The following is a 16036-nucleotide window of genomic DNA, read 5'->3' as shown; positions in this document are numbered from 1 at the left end:
TCCCAAAAAGCTTTTTTTTTTTTTTTATAGAAATTGAAAAGTTTATCCTAAAATTTTACATAGAAATTTACATAGAATTTTACAAAGGACTTAAGATAGTCAAAATAACTTTGCAAAGAACAAAGTTGAAGGCCTAAAGCTCCTGATTCTAAGGTAACCTATAAAGTTACAGTAATCAAGGCAATGTGGACCTGACATCAAGATACCCAAATAGACCAAGGGAAGACAGAAATCAGAAGTATATCCACACCTATATGGACTATAGATTTTCTGCAAGGTCACAAAAGCAATTCATTGGAAGAAAAATAATCTTTTCAACAAATAGTGCCGAAACAAATATTCATTTGCAAAAAATAGAAATGTATTCATGCCTTTAATAACATACAAAAATTAACTAACATGCATCAAAGAAATAAATGCAAAATCTAAAATTAGAAAATTCGTTGGAAATATAAGAGAAAATGTTTGTGACCTTGAGCTAGGCAAGGATTTTTTAGATAAAACACAGTAGAACTATTAATAAATGAAGCAAATGATAAATTTAACTTTATTAAAATTAAAACATTCTTATCTTTGAAAGACTTCGTTAAGATAATCAAAAGACAATATATGCAGATAAAATATTTGCAAATCACTTAAGTACATAATTTATAATTTTAAAATCTCAACAAATGTACAATATAATAAAATTTGACAATGATTTGAACATATACATCATCAAAGCAAATACATAAATTTACAATAAATACATATGTTTAACACCAATAGTTATTAAGAAAACAAATTAAATCAAAATGTTATTGCTTCATTCCCAATATAAGCAAATATCAAACATAAGCCAAGGGGGAACAAAAATTAAAAACTGACCACACATTAAAAATAAAGATGGTTACAAATGTTAAAGAGGGAAAAAAAATGTAAACAACAAAATAGAAGCAACAATATTAATAATATAGTAAGTAGGATTCTGAGGAAATGATTAAGGACACATGGAATGATATTACATTATAGTTTTAATACATTTGGATTTCAAGTGTACAGAAATAAATTAATAATCTGTGTTTCCTGCTATGTTAGCATCTTTGGACTACATATGGACATTAAATAGAACTGGTATCTAACCCTATGGTTCCCTTCCATCCCGTACACCTGTATTCTCCAACCCAAGGTAATATTCTGATTCTTTTGTTAATAATTCAGTTGGTATAATTTAATATAGTTTGCATATGTTTACATTCCTAATTATTTTTATTTTAGTTGTGTTTACCTTAGTTAGAGGTATCACATACAGAATTCCATATAATTTATTTATACATTTTCCCCTCAAGAGATGGAGCTTAATTCCCCACCCACTAAGTGCGAGCTGTGTGTAGTAACTTGCTTCCAAAGAATACAGTATGGAAAGGGGAAAAAAGTAATTCTGTAGAACAGAAACCTGATAAACACAACCTTAGCCAGATAATCAACGTTAACATCATTAAGGATAAATTATATTGTAAGTATGTATCCTTGCTATGATGTGTTGATAATGACACTTCACCTCAGTGGTCTTCTTTTCAAAACTACATAACCACAGTCTAACCATGAGAAAAACATCAGACAAAATCCAACAGAGGAACATTCTGTAACACCTGACCAGTACTCCTCAGAACTGTCAAGGATGTACACAGGAGGACTGCTTCAGCCCAATAGTTTGTATCTAATCTGGGCAACATAATGAGACCCAGGTTGTTTCGGGGGAAAAAAAAAACTGTCAAGGTCATTAAAAATAAAAATAAAGTCAGTCTGGGAAACTGTCATAGTCCAATGGAGGCTAAGGCATCATGACAATATAATGTAATGTGATATCCTGGAAAAGTTCCTATGACAGAAAAAGAACATTAAGGAAAACACTAATGAAATTTAAATAAAGTATAGTCTTCAATTTTTTAAAAAAAGTGTTCTGTATGTAATCTTTTGGGACTTATTTTTCCCCTTAATATATTGTTGCTTAGATTAATGTTCATTGTGAATGTATCTATAATTATGTGTCATAATATTCTATTGTGTATATATACCATTTATCATAATCAACAGTCCCATTGATTAGCATTTGATTTATTTCTGGAATTTTTATTTTGCTAACTATGCTTTTATAACATTCTTATACATACCTCCTCCAGTACATGAGCAAGATCTTCTCTTGGATGTTTACTCAGGAGAGAAATTGCAGGGTAATAAGACACATAAATGCCCTATTATAGGAGATAATGACAAATTCATTCTGAGATTATTTACATTTATTTATAAATGCAAGGTAAAATAGAGTCTGTAGACCACCTTCAAATTCTTGTTTTTTCATATCATCCCCAAGAGCCTTTTTTGTACATATTTTCTAGTCATCACCATATAATTTTAATACCATAAACATACTGTATAACTTTGTATATCCTATGCATATCAAAAACATAATTTTTATTTTATGTATAAACAAAAAAGATATGATACCTAAGAAATTATACACAAAGAGAATAATATTTTTCTACCACACACAAGAAGTAATTTTTTCCCCTTTTATAGGCAATATTGCCCCCGCTAAGAATGCATGCTATAGACCATATATACTCCAGCATTGGCATGGTCAGATGTTTTCATTTCTTTCCAATTGAGTGGCTGCTCAATGGAATTTTATTGTAATCTTGATTTCCATTTCTCTTATAGAAAACATCCCAATAAATTTTGTTATGTAATCTGTGAAATGTGTGTTAAGCAATTTTTCCTATTTCCTATTGGTTAGTTGTGCCATTATTATAGATTTGTAGGAGTTCAGTATATAATCTTCTTGGTTGTATGCATTGTCAACACATTCTTTTGGCTTATATTTTGTAATTTTGCTTTCTATAAAGCATCTTTCAATGGCCAAAATAATTCTTAATTATACTCCATTTGCATGTACCTATCTTTTCTTACATGGTTAATGCTCTTTGTAATTCTTGAACCATATTTTCTGTTGTATGACTAAAATGATTTTATAATTTTCCACCAAGGTCTTATATATCTTTGTTAAATTATTCCTAAATTGTTGATAATCTCTGATTACACATGTACCTGGTATAATCTTTTAAATTAAATATTTTACTTGTTTACTGCTATTATGTAGACATGCAGTTGATTTTTGTACGTTAATCCAACATTTTTATAAACTCTTCTTTAAATGATCATATAAATGATAGTTTAATCCCACATTTTATCCCTTATATTTTTAATTTTTATTTTCATATTACACTGGCTAGACTTCTGACCTGCAGAATGCTGACCTGCATCAAAGATAATGGATATTTTATCTTTTTCCCAGTTAAAAATTTTTTCTATTATTTTCCCATTTAGAATTTATGTTCATTCAGTTTGTATACATAAGTTTTATCAGGTAATGAAGTTTAGCTATTTTCTAAGGTTACTAAGATTTTTGGATAGTGTTAAAATTTATCAAAGGTTCTTCCTATAGCTTTTTTGTTGTTGTCGTTGAGGTTTGTTTTGTGGCTCAGGATAAGGTCTATCGTGGTAAATGTCCATGGGTGCTTGAAAAAAAAAGTGTATTCTGCTGTTTTTGGGTGTTCTGTGTATGTCATCTAGATCCTGTTGGTTGATTGTATTGGTCAGTTCTATATCCTTGGTGACAATGATAAAAGAATCAATTCACCAGGAAGGCATAATGATCTTCCTATAGCTTTTGAAATAATAACTTCTCAAATCTTGTAATCAGTTAATATGGTGAATGTGACTGCATTTCCTAACATTAAACCATCAGTGTCTAACTGGTAAAACTACAACTCACCCAAAGTAATCAACCTTTATTATATTTAATACATTGTAGGATTTGATTTTATAATATATAAGAGAATAGGAAATCTTTGTTTGAATTCATGGTGTATTTACAAAATGTAATATCTTGGCAAGCAAGCATTATAAATTCTCCCAAAAAGATTTTTTGAGTTTAAATTCCCAGAACTTAAGTTAATAAAACTAGAAATCAATAAGGAAAATATATTGTCTAAATATATCGACTATATTGAAATCATAAGCCTTATCTAAATAATTATGAGTAAAAGCAAACATTAAAATTAAAAGAAAATTATTTATAAAATAATGAAAGTAAAAATAAGTTACATTCAAAATGATGCAAAAGTTTTATGCATACTTCATTAAAATAAAAACTGAAAATAAAATAACTAAGCATTCAACATGTGAATACAGAAAAAGAAAGCTAATAAAACAAGATCTTAGAAAAATAAATTAATTACATCAATATACAGCTCTATATACAGATATTGTATTAATAAATTTAATGCATGTATTAATTTAGTTGTACTGTTTTGGTGTTATGGTTTTGAATACACTTAGGCAAAAGTGTTACGGTTTTGAATACACTTAGGCAAAACAAAAGACAAATACAAACTATGTAATAACTAGACATCACATCACATACTTTGAAAACAATGATATGGAACTCAAAATTCTAGTGGTATAAAGTCAAACCCCTTGGCAAGTTTAATTAAGTGACAAAAATAAGAAAAAATTTTCAGGATTCAAAGTAAAAAGTATAGCCATAGAAAGGATTAAGTTATTATAAGATATTTAGGGTATAACATTTTATTATATAATTTTAATTAAATATTATGATTTGATTATTTTAGTTTATGATATTAATATTTTTAATTATTAATATTTAAGAAAACATTTTATCCATGGCAATAATTTTTCAAATCTAGTGGAAAATAAGAATTTTCAAATCAATACATAACTAATGAAATGACACACAAACATAAACAGAAACTATATCAATAGGCATAAGTAATACTAATTATTTATCAAATATTTATTATTAAGACTCTCATGACAAGGTAGTTTTACAACAACTATATGACATTCATTTATTTTTTTATTTTGCTTCTGGATGAAATCATTAATATCTGAATGATTTAACAACATTATTGGTATAATACTTGGCACTACTCCTTTGTATAATTATTTGGTAAAGCCAGTAATTTATATTACCATAGCACTTCTAATTCTTATTTGCAAAGATTGGACAATGGCCAACTTGCTTATGATCTGGATAAAACAAAGACGGTAAAACATTCAGTAGTGTCTATCTCTATTTTCCCTTTCCAATAGATAGATAAACAGGTAGATGTTACACACAGATAGTGTTAATAAGTTTAATGTGTATACTAATGTATCAAATTGGTAGTACTGTATTTTAGTTACAATTCTAAATACAACTAAGCCAGATGAAACAAGAATAACAAACTTATGTAATACCTACATATCACACTATAAAATTATGTAGAAATAAGAAAAACCTATATTAATTTTTAATTTACTTCTAAAAAGACTGATTGATAATAAAAATGAAAATAAACTTTAACCTCTGAAACTTTTAGATATATTTCTTTGAAACTATTCTATAATTTTACAACAAATTGTTGATAGTATTGCTTTTAGTTGATTTTACAGTTTTATAGATGGCTAGAGGTCAATTGAAGGTGTTTTTCTCATCATTATCCTTTTTAAAGCATTTTTCACCTCTCTGTTTCTTAGGCTATAAATCAGAGGATTTAACATAGGGATGATAAGAGTATAGAACACAGCTATAATCTTGCTTTCCTCTGGTGAGGAGATGGCCCCAGGTTGAGCATACATGAAGAACACAGTTCCATAGAATAAGCTCACCACAGTGATGTGAGAGCTGCAAGTGGAGAAGGTCTTGCTCCTGCCGTGGGTCGAGGGGATCTTCAGGACAGTGGAGAGGATATAAGCATAGGATACCAGAATGACAGTTGTGGTGGTGAGGATGATGAGGGCAGAGAGAATAAACAGTACAATCTCATTTACAAAGGTGTCAACACATGAGATCTTGATCAGGGCTGGGACGTCACAGAAAAAGTGGTCCAATCTGTTCTCCCCACAGAAGCGCAAACTGAAGGTGAAACCTGTTTGTATCATGGAGTTGATGCATCCACAGAGGTAGGAGCCAATCACCAAGCGAACACAAGCCTGCTGAGACATACGTACATTGTAGAGGAAAGGTGAGCAAATGGCTGAGAAGCGATCATATGCCATCACAGCCAGAAGAAAACCTTCAGTCCCAACAAAGAGAGCAAAGAAAAAGAACTGTGTTGCACAGCCATTGTAAGAAATTTTCTTTTCCTTGGACAAGAAAGTAGCTAGAGTTTTGGGAGCAATGACTGTGGAGTAGCAGAGATCCAAACAGGACAAATTTCTGAGAAAGAAATACATAGGCGTGTGAAGTCTGGAGTCTATTTTAATGACAACTAACATGCTGGTATTGCCCAACACAATGACCATGTAGAGAAGCAAGAACAGTAAGAATAAAAGAATCTGTACTTCTGGAGATGATCTGAATCCCAGCAGAATAAACTCTGTCAACTCTGAGTAGTTCCTGTTCAGCTCACTCTTCATAGCTGAGACCAACCTGAGAAAACGAGAGCATTATCATGAAGCCTGTGGAAAGCCTGGATCAACTTTTGGTTCCTGAAGTTCCCAGTGAAAAAAATAAAATGCCAACACAAATTGGGATTTTCTTGGCAGTTCATCTGATGGAATAGCGTTACACTTAGAAGCACCCAAACTACAACCAAAATAAGATTGCCTGGGTTTTTTCTAATTTATTTAGTTTCCGTATGATGTGAGAAATGTCAATGGGCAAAGGATGTTTTGGGCAGTGAGGTTATCAGTCATTTTAGGCCACTTGTTAAGAGCTTTGGAATGAGATGAATTGACTCCAAAGTTTACCTCTTTCAGTCTAAAAGAATCTAAGATAATTATCTACCATTTCAATGCCTCAGAAGTCCTCCTCTTCCAAATGGGAGGTACTAATAATATCTACTTTATTAGATTGTGAGGATTATATGAAATTGGGTGTAAAAAGGCAGACTCAAACACCTTTAACTCATATATTTTCATCAAATAAATAAGTAAACAAGCAAACACATAAATAAAGTTCTTTCTGCTTTAGGAATGGAAAATTGTGTGAAAACATAGATCAAGTCCTTTCCCCACCACAAGATGAATTTACTGTGGATCTCTTAAAACATTCTGCTATGTAAAAATATTGGGAAACATGGGGTTACAGTTTAATGATGCTGAATGAAGCACCAGTCTTAAAGAAAGTCATCCAAAGTGTACACTGTACACTAACTACAATGCTGTACTTCTATTTCCCATTTCATTTACTACTAATGTCTAAATGCTAGTTTCTTTCTTTTTGGCATCAAAACTCTAGCATGTTTTTTCTTTTTACTGTCTTAGACATATGAATTATTTTGTTTATATACAAGCACTACAAGCAAAGTATAAGATTAACTTCCCAACAAGAAATTTTCTCCCTTTATATATTGTTAATAAAAGACAAGACAAGACAGTAATGCAAATAAGTAAGGGAAAAATTCTATGTTGCATAGGTTTTGCTTTTCATTCTTTTATAACAATTAATGCTTAATATCAAATACTAAAGAAGCATACAGATAAAACACCAATAATTTGTGATATATCTGAAAAGTTAAATTCAAGTGGAAAAGAGAAATTTTGTTATAATTCTGTGGTTCCATTACTATACTTAATTTCTAAACTAACAAAAAATAAGATACTTCAAGAAATGTATCATAGCAAAAAAAAAGAAACATCATATTTGAAGTTAATATTTTTTATTTGAAATTTTTTATAAAATTAGAAGTACAATGTAATCAGAAGAGGTGAAACTGATTTAGCTTCTCTTATGATTTCTTATGAAGTTAAAATATTTTATTGGTTAAAAGCATGGGGTTTCAATTGACATAAATCTGGCTTTGCATCCATGCTCTGCCACTCACTGGATAAGTAATCTTGAACAAATTATTTAAATTCCATGAGCCTCTGTTTGCTGATCAGCAAAATATGGTTTAGAATGTCTGCTTCATAGGATTGTTGTTGCAAAGATTAAATTAAATGATATCTATAAATTAAAAGAAATACGTAGCACCTGGGAAATAGAAAGGACTTAATAAATAGCTGATATATGAGAAAATGAGCAGAAAAAATAAATTTTTGCTAAGCTTCAAAAACTATCTTCAGAAATATTTATGATTTTAAAAACCAGTTACCTTTCTTGAGATCCAGCTTATTCCAAAGAAAGTCTCATTGAAGGATTTTAAAAGCTTATTTTTCTTGTAAAGGAAGCTTTGAGAAGAGTGTGATTAATTACAAAAATGCTTCACAGTATGTATAGATTTATTCAAGTATTTGAGTACGCTCAACAAGTAGACCTATTTATTTATAAGTCTTCTATACCTTTTCCTCATTAGAAACAAAAGAGAATCTCAGACTGGGTTTTCAGTTTGAACCTCGAGAAAATATTATTATTTATATTCTACAGTCAGAACTGAAACTCAGAATTCCTCCTTTATGCTATCTGCTGTAAGTCCTAAGCCTTCTCAACTAGCCATAGAGTTATTCTTAAAACCAAGAAAGTAAATTAGAAGAATACATTAAAATGTATGGTCTTTTTTGAAAAATAAAAAGGGCCCTGGAGGTCAATTAGGTCAGTGTTTGCCAAACTTTCCCATACCTCAGAGTCATCTGGGAGGTTTGTTTTGCTTTGCTTTTAATGCTGATTCCTGGGTAACACCTTATTCTTCATTAATCTGAATATGAAAACTGTCTATTAGTGAGAATCATTCATTTATATTTTAAGATTCCCAACTGACTCTAATAAAATCAGTCCCTATAGAAGTGAAAGTCTGTAAAAGTTTTAGAATCAGTGAATTAGGTCTTTTTATTGCTTCCAGGCAGAACAGCAATTTTCTCACTCAAAGTTACTTAAAGTCTCTGGGAGACTGAGGCTGGCGGATCATTTGAGCTCAGGAGTTTGAGACCAGCCTGAGCAAGAACCGAGACCCCGTCTCTACTGAAAAAAATAGAAGGAAATTAGCTGGAAAACTAAAAATATATAGAAAAAATTAGCCGAGCATGGTGGTGCGTGACTATAGTCCCAGCTACTGGGGAGGCTGAGGCAGGAGGATTGGTTGAGCCCAGGAGTTTGATGTCGCTGTGAGCTAGGCTGACACCAGGGCACTCTAGTCTGGGCAATAGAGACTCTGTCTCAAAAAAAAAAAAAATTACTCAAAGTCATTAATAGTTATAGAGAATCTTCTAAAAGGGAATTCTTCGCTTTTCATTGCATTATTTTACAAATATCGCTTCCAGAAATTTCTGTCTTTATTCAACCAAATATGTAATAAACTTTACCCATTTCTTGTTTTTCATATACTGAAGGACTCAAAGACAAGTTGATTACACTTATTTAATGGCAATCACTAAATGTTGCTGATATAAACCAGGCTTACCATCACTCCACCCATCCACGCCTGCTTCCCAGGTGTTCCTTTGGGTTTTTTTTTAAATAATTTTTTACTTTATATATCTAGTTTCATCTTGATTTCTAAAAGAGCTATTAAGAATAGCATAAAAAGAGAAAATATATTTTATATAGACTATGGGTTCTTTATCTGGAATATTTGAAGGAACTTCTAAGATTTTGTGTTACCCTGGTAATATCAATAAAGTTTTGTACATTTATATAATAGATAAGTTTCATGAATTATATCAAATTCTAAAAGTGAGTTCTGACCTAAAATGATTAGGAATAAAATGACGACTGATACACCCACTAAGTCAAAAATAATTGGACAAGGAAAGCAAAGTGCATATTCCCATTCAAACTGGCAGTGTATCTTTTAACATGTGTCAGTTAACTAATGTAATATATGGTATATAATTGGTATTATATTTAGATTATTATTTATTTTTAAAATTTTTGTGTGTACTGAAAAATATATTTTATAAAATATAATAGGTACCAACTACTTTAAAATTCTGTAGCACTCCTATACCAATTTACGGTTATCCCATTTTCTTAATTTCTCAAAATTGTTGTTTTCTCAATTGTTCAAGTTGTTTATCTGAGTCATACTTTCTTAAATCTATATATTATACTAAGTTTGACAGTTGATATCTCTGCAATTCGTTTTGACACTTCTTGTTTTATTTTTATTGTGAAGGTAAATTCTGTCTTTCAAATGCATATTTTGAGCTGAAATTATATTTCAAATTTTTTTAGAGTAATTTTTGTGAAACCATGGATAAGTGAAAAATTTGTGATATTTTCAAATGTAATTTCTGTCATGGGAACAATGCAGCACAGACAGCTTGAAATATCAATCAAGCATTTGGGAAGCCTGTGGCTAATGAACACACAGTACATTGACGGTTTGAGAAGTTCTGTTGTGGTCAATTTAATCTTGAAAATAAGCCATATAGGGGACCTGAGACCAAGATGGATAATGAGCTGAAAGCTGTAGTGGAAGCGAATCCATCTGAACTTAAGTGTCAATTAGCAGGAAGGTTTGATATTACCATTCCAACAATATTGGACCATTTGAAATAAATCAGTAAGGTAAAGAAGCTGGATAGATGGTTTCTGCATGAATTAAATGAGCATCATAAGAGAAAGTGTCTCATAGCTTGCCTTTCATTGCTGTCAAAACATAAAGGCAAATCATTTACACCATATTTATTATGTGTGATGAAAAATGGATTCTTTTTGACAATTGCAAGCATTCAGCACAATGGTTGGACAAAGGTAAAGTGGTAAAACACAGTCCAAAACCCAGTATTCATTAAAAAAATCTAATGGTATCTGTTTGGTGGTGGAGCACTGGTATTATCTACTACAGCTTTATGAAATCTGATCTGTCCATAACAGGGGATGTCTACTGTAAGCAACTGGATGAAATGATGAAGATTCTTACAACTGTGCAGCCAAGATTGCTCAATAGAGACAGGTCAATCCTCTTGCAAGATAACATTAGACCACATGTCACACAAACACTGCTGCTCAAACTACAGCAGCTGGACTTGGAAACTCTCTGTTATCCACCATATTCACCAGACCTTGCAAAGAAAAATATTCAATTCTCAACAAGTTGTGGAAAAGGTCTTTCATGATTTCATCACCACTCACTTTCCAGGCTGTTTTATTGCTGGCAAAAAAACAAGCTATGATTAAGATGGCAAAATTGCGTTGATAGTTTAGGTGCATACTTTGATTAATTGTACTGCTTCTTGTTTGAGATATAATAAACTATGCTTTTGATTTGAAATTGGACATTTCATATTTCATGACCTAACATAAAGCCATAATAACCAAAACTGCATGGTAATGGCATAAAAACGGAAACATATACAAATGGAACAGAATAAACAGTCCATAAATAAGTCTAAATATATATAGTCAACTAATTTTCAATAAAAGCACCAAGAGGACACAATGAGGAGTGAAGCATCTCGTCAATAAATGGTGGTGGGAAAACAGAATTTTCAGTGAAAAAGAATTAAATCGAACCCTTATCTTAAACCGTATATAAAAATAAATTTAAAATGGATAAAATATCTGAATGTAAGACCTGAAACCATAAAACTCCTAGAAGAGAACATAGGGGAAAAGCTCTTTGACTTCAGTCTTGGCAATGATTTTTTTGATCACACCAAAAGTGCAAGCTTCAAAAACACAAATAAATAGATGGGACTACATCAATCTGAGAAACTTCTACACAGCAAAGGCAACAGTGGAAAAAATGAAAAGGAAACCTATAGGCTGGGGAAAAAATAATTGCAAACTACATATCTGAAAGGGGGTTAGCATCCAAAAATTTAAAGAACACTTACAATTCAATAGTGGAAAAACAGATAATCCAATTTAAAAGTAGGCAAAGACCCTGAGCAGACATTTCTTTAAAGAAAATATAAAAATGTCCAACAGGTATGTGAAAAAGTGCTCAACGTCATAAATCGTATGTACAATATACATTAAAATTCCTATGAGATATCACATCATACCCATACGGATGGCTATTATCAAAAAGACAAGGGATAACCAGTTTTGGTTAGAGTGTGGAGAATAAAGAACCTTAGTATACTGTTGGTGAGAATTTATAATGGTACAATCATTATTGAAAACAGTGTGAAGTTTCCTAAAAATAAAAAAAATAGAGCTACCATTTGACCTGGCAATGCATCTTCTGAGTATATATATACCCAAAGAAGAAATAATCATCTCTAAAGATATCTTCACTTCCATGTTTAGTGCAGCATTATTCAGAATAGCTAAGATATAGAAACAACTTAAATGCCTCTCGACAGTGAGCAGATAAAGAAAATGTGGCATACACACACACACACACACACACACACACAGTGGACTATTATTCAGCCATAAAAAGGAGATCTTGCCAATTTTTCACTACATGGATAGACCTGGAGGACATTATGCTAATTGAAATAAGCCAGAAACACAAAGGAAAAACATTACTTGATCTCACTTACATTTGGAATATACATACACACACACAGACGTACTTATACACATACACACACACATAGCTCAAATACACAGAGATAGAGAATGAAGTAGTGGTTACTATGGATGAAGGCAGGAAGGGAAGGAAATGAGGTGATATAGGTCTAAGTATACAATGTAGTAGATATATAGGATGAACAAGTCTAGACATCTAATGCACGACATGAGGAATAAAGTTAATAACACTGTACTGTCAGAGATTTTTGTTAAATAAATGGATTTTAGTTGCTCTTGTCACAAAAATTAAGTATTAGAGATGATAAACATGTTAATTATGCTTCATTATAGTAACAATGTTACTATTTGGATGTATCCCATAGCTTCATGTTGTAAACCTCAAATATACACAATAATATTTATTTTGTAAATGAAAAAGTTGTATATACAATAATGGAATGCTATTCAACCATATAAAGGAAGAGAATTCTGTTATCAGAAATCTGATACCTAAGAAATTATACACAAAGAGAATAAGATTTTTTTTTTTTTTTTAACAGAGTCTTGCTCTGTTGCCCGGGCTAGAGTGAGTGCCATGGTGTCAGCCTAGCTCAGAGCAACCTCAAACTCCTGGGCTTAAGCGATCCTACTCCCTCAGCCTCCTGAGTAGCTGGGACTACAGGCATGTGCCACCATGCCCGGCTAATTTTTTCTATATATATTTTTTAGTTGACCAGATAATTCCTTTCTATTTTTAGTAGAGACGGGGTCTTGCTCTTGCTCAGACTGGTCTCGAACTCCTGACCTCAAGCGATCCACCTGCCTCAGCCTCCCAGAGTGCTAGGATTACAGGCGTGAGCCACTGTGCCTGGTCCTGAGAATAAGATTTTTGTACCACACACAAGAAGTAATTTTTTTCCCTTTTATAGGCAATATTGCCCCTGCTAAGAATGCATGCTATAGACCATATATGCTCCAGCATTGGCATGGTCAGATGTTTTCAGTTCTTTCCAATTGAATGGTTGCTAAATGGAATTTTATTGTAATCTTGATTCCATTTCTCTTATAGAAAACATCCCAATAAATTTTATTGTATACTCTTCTGTGAAATGTGTGTTAATCAATTTTTCCTATTTCCTATTGGTTAGTTGTGCATTATTAAAGATTTGTAGGAGTTCAGTATATAATCTTCCTGGTTATATGCATTATGAACACACTCTTTTGGCTTGTATTTTGTACTTTTGCTTTCTATAACACATCTTCCAATGGCCAAAATAATTCTTAATTCTATTCCATTTGCACGTACGTATCTTTTCTTACATGGTTAATGCTCTTTGTAATTCTTGAACCGTATTTTCTGTTGTATGACTAAAACGATTTTGTAATTTTCCACCAAGGTCTTATATATCTTTGTTAAATTATTCCTAAATTGTTGATAATCTCTGATTACACATGTACCTGGTATAATCTTTTAAATTAAACATTGTACTTGTTTACTGCTATTATGTAGACATGCAATTGATTTTTGTACATTAATCCAACATCTTTATAAACTCTTCTTTAAATGATCATATAAATGATAGTTTAATCCCACATTTTATCCCTTATATTTTTAATTTTTATTTTCATATTACACTGGCTAGACTTCCAATAGAATACTGACCTGCATCAAAGATAATGGATATTATGTCATTTTCCCAATTAAAAAATATTTCTAATATTTTCCCATTTAGAATTTATATTCATTCAGTTTGTATACATAAGTTTTATCAGGTAATGAAGTTTAGCTGTTTTCTAAGGTTGTTAAGATTTTTAGATAGTGTTAAAATTTATCAAAGGTTCTTCCTATAGCTTTAGAAATAATAACTTTTCAAATCTTTTAATCAGTTAATATGGTGAATGTGACTGCATTTTCTAACATTAAACCATCAGTGTCTAACTGGTAAAACTACAACTCACCCAAAGTAATCAACCTTTATTATATTTAATACATTGTAAGATTCAATTTTAGAATACATAACAGAATAGGAAATCTTTGCTTGAATTCATGGTATATTTACAAAACGTAATATTTTGGCAAGCAAGCATTATAAATTCGCCCAAAAAGATTTTTTGAGTTTAAATTCCCGGAACTTAAGTTAACAAAACTAGAAATCAATAATGAAAAGATATTGTCTAAATATATCAACATATTGAAATAATAAGCCTTATCTAAATAATTTATGTGTGAAGGCAAACATTAAAATGAAAAAAAATTATTTGTAAAATAGTGAAAATAAAAATAAGTTACATTCAAAATGATGCAAAAGTTTTATACATATTTCATTAAAATAAAAACTGAAAATAAAATAAGCATTCAACATGTGAATACAGAAAAAGAAAGCTAATAAAACAAGATCTTAGAAAATAAATTAAATAATTATATAAATATGCAGAACTATATGCAGACATTATATTAATAAATTTAATTCATGTATTAATTTAGTTGTAATGTTTTGGTGTTACAGTTTTCAACACACTTAAGCAAAATGAAAGACAAACACAAACTATGTAATAACTAGACATCACATCATAAAATACTTTGAAAACAATGATATGCAACTCAAAATTCTAGTGGTATAATGTCAAACCCCTTGGCAAGTTTAATTAAGGGACAAAAATAAGAAAAAATTTTCAGGATTCTAAGTAAAAAGTACAGACATAGAAAGGATTAAGTTATAAGATACTTAGGGAATAATATTTTATTATATAATTTTAATTAGATATTATGATTTGATTATTTTAGTTTATGATATTAATATTTTAATTATTAATATTTAAGAAAACATTTTATCCATGGCAATAATTTTTCAAATCTAGAGGAAAATAAGAATTTTCAAATCAATACATAACTAATGAAATGACACACAAACATAAATAGAAACTAATTATATCAATAAGCATAAATAATACTAATTATTTATGAAATATTTATTATTAAGACTTTCATGACAAGGTAGTTTTACAGCAACTATATGACATTCATTTATTTATTTATTTTGCTTCTGGATGAAATTATTAATATCTGGATGATTTAACAACATTATTGGTATAATACTTGGCACTACTCCATTGTATAATTATTTGGCAAAGCCAGTAATTTTTATTACCATAGCACTTCTAATTCTTATTTGCAAAGATTGGACAATGGCCAACTTGCTTATGAGCTGGATAAAACAAAGAAGATAAAACATTCAGTAGTGTCTACCTCTATTTTTCCCTTTCCAATAGAGAGATAAACAGGTAGATGTTCATATATGTATACACACACACACATACAGATACTGTGTTAATAAATTTAATGTGTATACTAATGTATCAAATTGGTAGTACTGTATTTTAGTTACAATTCTAAATACAACTAAGGCAGTTGAAACAATAACAACAAACCTATGTAATAACTAGATATCACACTATAAAATTATGTAGCAATATGAAAAACCTATATTAATTTTTAATTTACTTTTAAAAAGACTTATTGATAATAAAAATGAAAATAAACTTTAACCTCCGAAACTTTTAGATATCTTCTTTGAAATTACTCTATAACAAATTGTTGATAGTATTGCCTTTAGTTGATTTTACAGTTTTATAGATGGCTAGAGG

At 30.6% G+C, this 16036-nt stretch overlaps 1 protein-coding gene across 1 annotated transcript; it reads right to left on the bottom strand.

The window, feature by feature from the left end:
* Nucleotides 1-5508: 5508 nt before the first annotated feature.
* On the bottom strand, nucleotides 5509-6462 carry LOC138397289 (olfactory receptor 9S13-like). The gene has a single exon (XM_069491233.1). It carries the CDS (start codon nucleotides 6460-6462, stop codon nucleotides 5509-5511), a length of 954 nt encoding a protein of 317 aa, XP_069347334.1.
* Between the last annotated feature and the right edge of the window lie 9574 nt (nucleotides 6463-16036).

The sequence above is a fragment of the Eulemur rufifrons genome, chromosome 16 (genome assembly GCF_041146395.1).
Source record: "Eulemur rufifrons isolate Redbay chromosome 16, OSU_ERuf_1, whole genome shotgun sequence".
Taxonomy (NCBI): domain Eukaryota; kingdom Metazoa; phylum Chordata; class Mammalia; order Primates; family Lemuridae; genus Eulemur; species Eulemur rufifrons.
This window is presented reverse-complemented; position numbering and strand designations above follow the sequence as displayed.

Excerpts from the sequence above, each read along its gene's own strand:
- LOC138397289 (XM_069491233.1), bottom strand. The coding sequence starts at position 6,462 with ATGAAGAGTGAGCTGAACAGGAACTACTCAGAGTTGACAGAGTTTATT.